This window comes from Fulmarus glacialis, unplaced genomic scaffold (genome assembly GCF_000690835.1).
Source record: "Fulmarus glacialis isolate BGI_N327 unplaced genomic scaffold, ASM69083v1 scaffold29829, whole genome shotgun sequence".
NCBI lineage: Eukaryota > Metazoa > Chordata > Aves > Procellariiformes > Procellariidae > Fulmarus > Fulmarus glacialis.
The window spans coordinates 8,647-16,604 of record NW_009233036.1 but is presented as its reverse complement, the minus strand read 5'-3'; the positions used below and the strand labels follow the sequence as shown (position 1 = coordinate 16,604).

The following is a 7,958-nucleotide window of genomic DNA, read 5'->3' as shown; positions in this document are numbered from 1 at the left end:
CCAAACCATTCTATGATTCTACGAAGCAGCAGGATCTTTCCTGTTTGGGGTGGGACTATTGGGCAGTATGAGCTGCTCAGGAGGGGTTCCAGTACAGTGGAGTGTTTCATACTCCTTTGGGAAGAGAAGGCTGCCTGTGCTCTTGTGCAGGTTTTCTGGATGAGAGACGATTATCTGAAAAATTGATTCTCTTCACTGTTTTTGCTTTTTAGACTTGTGCTCTAACGAGCTGTACGCAGCTCCTCTAGCTTGGAGGATTAGATAAGCAGTACTTAAGGCTCTAGAGCAGGTCAGCTTTTAAAATAACTGAGACCAAGGCAGGCCTGGTAGTCCCGGGGCTTGCACAGGTCTAGACTTTCTGTGACCAAATCAGTACGTCAGAGCTCTGGCTTCAGATTTGCCCAGCAGGTTTGTGCAGACCTTTCCCAGGAGATGGAAGAGCAGCAAGTAGATTTGTTGCGCTGTAGCATTGCAAGGTGGTAACTTCTGTCCCTTGCGTTTCAGCTCAGGTCCAGATTGAAGGGGATTTCCTGGCATGCTCCTTCTCAATCCTTGAAGAGCAGCCCATGGACATGCTTCTAGGACTGGATATGCTGAAGAGGCATCAGGTATCTTTTGAAACAGTTACTGGCTATTCCAAGTTACGTGCCAAGTGCAACATAAATGCCATGCCTGTGGATTTATTAGGATTTTTCTGGGAGAGTTGATGGTGGATTATCTTCCATATGAAAGACGTACATACACTACATACATCATGGATAGCTATAGGGGTGTCTGGCAGCTCCCTGAAGTTTTTTGCTCTCATCAAAGAGCTCAGAGCTTTCCAACTGAATGATTTATTACAAACCAAGTCATACGGAGCCCTTTGCTTATAGCTGGTGCTCTTGGCCCACTTTGCTTAGCTGCTATGAGCTATTCCCATTGGAAATGGATTGTTTAACCTTGTTTCTCCTTCTTCTCCGGGAATTGACTGGCTCTTACACAGGCCCCTGATGTCTCGATGCTCTTTCACAGTGTTCAATTGATCTCAAGAAGAACGTACTAGTGATCGGCACGACTGGCTCGCAGACCTCTTTCCTCCCGGAGGGCGAGCTCCCAGAGTGTGCCCGGCTGGCTTATGGGGCCGGGCGGGAAGATGTGCGGCCGGAGGACATTGCAGACCAGGAACTAGCAGAAGCAATACAGAAGTCCGTAGAGGAAGCAGGTACCAGGAGGAGCCCAGTTGAAATATTAATCTGCATAGTTTTCTTGCTGTGCATCAGGATGTCTGTCAGCAGTCCCCCTTCTCAGCTCCTAGGAGATACAGTCTAATCCAGCATCAGCGAGTAAACGGTGGAGAGAAAGGGGCTTTATTCTTGCTCGTGACCTCTAACTGCACTTCTCTCTTCCTTTCTGTACAGCAAAATCTGTCTGCATGAAGGCTTTTGGGGGTGCTTGCTCCTTAATTTGTGCTTTCCTTGCAACTTCCTACCCGCTCTGGTTTCATGGCCTTCGAAGGTGTGGAGGAGGTTGTCTCTGGCACCCGTTCACCTGGATCGAGTTGTAGTGCCTAGTCAGGGACATGGTTCAGTTGTGTGATATTTTAGCAGCCTCACACATGGATGGAATTGTGGAGACTTCCGCAAACCCTGTTCTTAATAGCTGCAGCATATAAAAATAGAGGAGCTGTAGCAGTAAGCACAAATCTCTGGACAGAAGTTCATGACAATTTTTAGTAATAGTACTATTTCAGCATTTTTTCCTTAGAATGATGCTTGTGCCCTTGGAAGGTGAATTGCTTCTCTTCCTGAAGATTACTGTTGCTCTAAATTTCAAGAGAAGCAGCTGAATTCGCATCCTACTGTGTATCATCAGCCTTAAATGTGATCTGCAAAGAGAATTTTCACCCTCCCCGTAGATTTGTTCCCTGTGCCTCTGGAATCCGTAAGCTGCACAAATGCAGACTGACTGGGTTACGGAAGATTTTGGTAGCTGCAAAATTTAGTTAAGTGTAGATGCCAAAATAGCTGAACGCTAAGCTATGAGCCAAACTGTCTGAAACTCAGATTTTCTGTTTAACTCCTCCCTTCAGCATGTGCTTTTGACTAAAGGAAAGCTTCATTATTTTTTTCCCCACTGTTACAGTGAAACTGTGAATACCTCACAAACTCTATTCCTTAGACCTTTTCCAAAACTTTTAAAGATAATATTTTATATGCAAGTGTTTTATAGAGACTTTTGAGTTTTACTGCTAATTTTCTTCTGAAAGCACGCAGTAAGATTCTGCTTCCCACACACAAACTCTTTGCCGGGTCATGTTTAAGCTGATAAAGTTGATCTCTTCAACATTTTTATTGCTAATTTTTTAAGACTGTAGCATGCCCATATTTAAAATTGAAGTGCAATAACCAGATTTAACCATATATATGTGTGTATATATATATAAAAAACCAGTTGTAATGCACTGAAATTTTTCTTTAACACTTCCCGATTACTGCTTGATAGTCCAAAGAGTAAGCAGTGACTTTCTTGCAAATAACGAAGTTGTTAACATTAAGGGGAGCACGGGACTGCACTTACTGGTTCATTTGACCAATTTTCTTCCATTGTAAGAATAGAAGTTTTCCAGAGATGTAAAAACCTCGAGAGGAAGGCCTGGCTTTAATGAATCGGGAAGAAATGGTTTACATGTTTGACTTCAAAGCCAAACTTGAATGCTTATTAACTTAAGCTGCAGCAAGTAGAGAGGAACACAAACATAGATTTGGCTTGATGACCTTGCCCCTGTCAGGTTTTGACATAGCTAAAGGTCGGACTCGGTAGCTTGGGCTCATGTCTCTTCACATAACCTGGCAGAGAAAATATGTAGATGTAAATATTAGTTCTTTTCCTGTTAAAACTTAGAGCCTGATGAAGCCCTGGTTGGTTTTTGCAGTCTTTCTCCATTGCGGATGAGACTTTGCAGACATCGTAGTTGGTTGGACTTAGTTCTCTGCTGAAAGGGTCAAATAAAAAGCAAACCTTGGCCAAAAATATATGAGTCTTTGCAATAGTCAAGTGCTTTAAACTAAAAAGTGCCTAAAATGACTTAAATCAAAGCTGCTTATGTACCAGTACAGTTCTAAAGACCACATGGCTTTGTTTAGACTAAGCAGCAGTCTACAGTTTTCCACTGATGCTGAGCCCTAGAGGAATGTAAAAGATTTATAAGAATAGGAAATCCATTTTGTGTATTCACGTAATTCTTGTAGAACACTCGTGCACAAAACTAAGGTAGGTCTTGTTTAGATTGACTGTGTGTAAGTCTTAGACATATTACAAGCCTCTGGCTCACAGGCTATATCCTAAGATGTCAGAATATTAATGTATACCCTCTTCCTCTCTTCCAAAACTATTAGCTGCTGCTAGATGGTACCAGGAAAACCAAGTAAAAGAACAGGAAACTGGAGAGGGAGAGAACATAATGCAGGACCAAGGAAGCTCAGCTCCCCGCTCGGCCTGTGTTCTTTCATAACAGCTTGAATTTTTGCTGCCTTCTGGTGGATGGTACAACAGAAATCAGTGCGTACATCTGTAGGCTATTAAAGTTCTCATTCTGAATGCACCTGGATTATTCTTGAGCTTTATTTAATCCCTCGAAGCCCACTTTAGCAAGCCTCATGATTTCTGTCAGCTGACTTGCTGGTGTTTCAACACCTACGGCAAGGCAGCTGAGGTGGTAGTGGAGTCCTGGTATGTTTTACTGTGATCTAGATCCTCCACATCTGCTTCACTTACATCTGCAGGCTTGCTCTTTTCTGCCAACATGCAGTGTTTTGCCCGCCACTACCATTGGTAACAATTCTGTGATTTTGGAGGATTTACAACACTGGCAGCAAAACCACAGTTGCTTTAGGAGGAAGCGTATTCGGGTAGCTTACCCCATATACAGCTTTTCATCCAGACAGCCTCGATATAAGAAAGGCACTGCCACCACATATGCAACTCAGGCTTTTCCTAATATAGAGAGGAATTTATCCCTGATGGTGCACTTTGTGGAGAAGAGTTTGTTCCTGGTGTTAGCTGAATCGATATCCTTGATGGGGCTGGGATTCAGCTCCTGTAGAGGGAGGAGGATGACAGTGGGTCTCGGAAAGATGATGCTGAGTGCTTGGCAGAATACCAGCTACTTCTGCTGTCTAAATGACTGCAAATCCCTGATGTGTTTGACTGATCAGACCCCTATTACCGATCCATTGAGTCAAGAGACAGTTCTGCTTCCTCTCTGAAGGATTGGCTTGGGACCAGAGAGCGTGAACGTAATCCTACCGCACAGAAGCAGAAAAAGATCCCTCTGGTTTTCATCCATATCCTTTGTCACAAGCCCCTTTGCCACCCTTACGAAAGATGAGTAGTCTGAAAATCTGCAAGATAATTCCAGCTTTTTAATACTCCAGCGTCGCCAACTTGTTGTAGCTGCATTAAGACCAGATGTGCAGCCAACAGAAGGGATCGCTCTGTGCAACGGCTGCTGTATTTTATACCAAAGTGTATTGATCAGAGGTGCGGTATTGCAGCATGTAGTGCACCATTTTTACTTAAAGGAAAACAGAAGAAACAAGTAGCTGAAATGAAAAAGGCAGATTTCTTCCATGGTGTGGAACTTAAAGGAAATCCTGGCTGTACATATGAGCATGGTTAGCCGTCCCCCAGTACACCGGGATATTTGTAAAAAGAGAAAGCCTTAAGGTAAAACAGTGGTATATGTTTAAGAACACTGAGTTTGGAAGCCTTTGGAAAGGGAAAGGGAACTAATGCAACAAATCACGCAGCACAAAATCCGGATCGCCGTTTGGATATCTGACACTGGACAGAGCAGGGCTTTAATGGAAGAACAGGCGCTCTTACAGCAAAGGTCATGTTAGTGATTTAATGAGGGCATGAGAGCTGATACATTAGCAAGATTAGACTATTAGCAAGATAAGTTCACTTATTTAATCTGTCCTGATAACGAGACCCAGTGTTTGGTACTGCTGTTAGAGATCTGCAATTCATCCGTTCTCCATGTGGAGAAGGAAACAATGAGCTGGGTTTGACTTCTGGCTGTCTCTTCCTTTGCTCTTCTTCGCCTTGGACAGCAGTTCCTTTTGGGGATTTCTGCCTTTCACCCTAGGATTTTCACGCTTCCCTTTTGCATCAAGCTGATGTTTGTTTACCTTCTCTTCCCTGTGATGCCACTAGCCATCGCAAGGCCATAGCTGCTGGGAATGCAGTCTGAGAATTGTGATGCCCTCTTAATTCTCATTTCCCTGAAACATATCTTCAGCTGTACGAAGAACAAGCCAGTACGGTGCTAGACACGTGCCTTGTGCTGCGTGTATTTTATCGAGTGTGTAGTATCACCCACGGATCACTCTGCAGCGTAGATAGTACAAAAGAGCCTTTAAATTGTTCTCCAGCAGAGTTATTTTTGACTTCACGTAACGAATTTCCCAGGCAGAACTCCTTCTGGAAGGCAGCAAACATGAGGAGCTCCTGCTGCTTGTACACTGTCTTGATGGACAGTCGGGAGGGGAGCTGCGAGGTCGCAGGACTATAACCATGCATGTGGTGTGCTCTGAATGCTAACACAAGTTTGGTGTGTTTGTTTCCTAATCCAAACAGAACGTCAGAAGCCTTGATGCATGTAGTGTGTGTTTACTGCAGCTGGAGTGGGCCACAGACCAGGTATTTATAGCCATCGGTTTATAAGTTTTCACTACTACAGTGAAAACAGTGGTTTTCGTGTGTCCTAACTACTTTTTTCTTTCTGTCTTCTGATAGAGAATAGTGACAAAGAAACTACCTCACTGGAAATGCCCTCATTACCAGCTTCTGATGGGTTTCAAAATCCAGTCCAGTCTTCAGGACTAAATTCCAAGATCTGTAATCCCACAAATCAATTACTTGATCGTTCTGTCTCTGCCCCTGCTTCAATTTGCTCATCCGAATCTAGCCTCGCAGAGCCCGTTGATCCTAGAGCCGTCAAGTCTTTTGAGTCCTCAACTGAATGCCAGATAACCCCAGAAAAAGAACATCCTCTCTTATTACAGCATCTTTCCCATAAAGCTTCCTTGGCACATAATGACCCTTCTCCCCAGACAGGGGAGGTAACCTGTTGCAATCCAGCTTGCCTTTCACAGAAGACACTCAAAGAAACATTTATTGCTGACAGTCTAAAGGAATGTAATGCTAAAGAACAAGACCGCGGTCAGGAACATCTTTTGGAAGTGACAGAAGAAAATAGTTTGGCTGACACTGCTGCTAAGCACGGGCAAAATAAAGATGTATGTCTGTCATCAGAACAGGAGCAAAAGCATGAGCTTTCCGCAGACCATCAGACGTGCAAAGAACCAGAGAAGGAACATCTGGAGGAACAAACTGAGACAACTGACCCAGAACCTCCTTGCCATGTTGGTGGGGTTGAGAAACCTGTTGTGGAAGAAGCCAGCCGGCCAGAAAATCCTCTTACGGAAACGAGAGGAGACAGACTGGAGAAAGCAGGCCTTTCCTGTGCAAAAGGGAGTATCCAAATGTCAGCCTCCTGTAGCTGTATGCGTACAGAAGCCTTCATGGAAGTAGATGTAGTTGAGCAGTCTGTAGCTGAAGCGCACAGCTCAGCAAGCGAGCAGAAGCGGCAGGCTGAGAACAGAAGCGTATCTGACCTGAACTCGGATGCCTTTTCTATGGAGGTGGAGTTGCTGAAGTCTGCATCCTCCTTGAGGGATCCGTTTTCCACCGGTGATGTCCCGCAGTCTAAAAGCACTAGTGAAATTCCTGCAAAGTATAGCGAGTTGTCTAATTTGGCAGCTGAAGGCAGCTCTTCCCCCTCCAGCATCCATCAGCTGGACACGGATCCAGGAAGACCTTCAGAAGAGCCATGTTTCTCTCTAGCATCAGCCTTGAAAGAGCTGCACAAACTCTTGATTATCAGTCGGAAAGGAGAATGTAAAATCCTTGCCTCTGAAGAAGTCTCTCGGCTGGAAATGGTTCACAAAGAGCCAGCAGCACAACAGAAGGAGCTTTCTGAAGATGAGCAGAAAGGCTCAGATCCAGCCAGCCAGGAACAGAGTTGTTCCTTCTGTAAGGTGAGGTCTGAAGGTGGAAGAGCAGAAGGGAAACAGCCTTGTGATTCTGGTATAGAAAACATCAGCATTGGGTCTGTCAGTCACATGCAGTCAAGTCTTGGAGAAGGTGCTTTAGAGATTCAGAAGTTTTCAGGTAAGAGTGATTTGGTCATGGTGAATTCTGCAGCGACATCTGACCAGCAACAGAGCTCTGAGCAGGCGGAGGTTTTGGCAGAAGGTTATCAGAGTCCAACTAGTCTGACTTTGGAGCAAAACGCATCTGTTTCCTCTACACCTGCTGTGGATGAAGGTGCACCTCAAGATACTCAGAGCCTGTTCACAGGAGCACCTGGGAGAAGCAGCAGTTCTGCTCCTGAAGGTCCGTGGCCGTTGGGTGGGTGTGAGGAACCACTGCTGAGCCCACCAGCTGGCTATACTGGACTTACCTCAGGTGCTTCTCCACCACCTACTTTCCCTGCGGCTGATGTTGATCGGATCCTCGGTGCTGGTTTTACCACGCAGGAAGCTCTCGAGGCTTTGGAACAAGCGGATGGAAATGCAGATCTTGCTCTTCTCATTTTGCTAGCCAAGAGTATCGTCGTTCCTACGTAACTACGGAAGAGGTAGCTGACTGGGGTGTCTTTTCTTTTAAAGAACGTATCTAAATTATACACCATAATGGACAAGCAGAATGTTGAGCCAGATTTTTTAATTATTTGCAGCCAAAGTAACTTGTCTCTTCTGTTTCACTCATTAGATTTGGCTTTTTAAAAGAAAGAAAACGTCCTAGCATTGTGTGGACAGGATAGCTTTTAATTATGCATACTGGATTAAAATTAATGTTTTTATTTAAATGTACAATTTTAGAATAAGCTCCCATGTTACGAATAAAAA

General features: G+C 44.4%; 1 protein-coding gene across 1 annotated transcript; it reads left to right on the top strand.

Annotated features, from left to right (window-relative positions):
• The first annotated feature begins 5,813 nt into the window (after positions 1–5,813).
• On the top strand, positions 5,814–7,676 carry RSC1A1 (regulatory solute carrier protein, family 1, member 1). Its single transcript, XM_009585177.1, has one exon. It carries the CDS (start codon positions 5,814–5,816, stop codon positions 7,674–7,676), a length of 1,863 nt encoding a protein of 620 aa, XP_009583472.1.
• Positions 7,677–7,958: the final 282 nt, after the last annotated feature.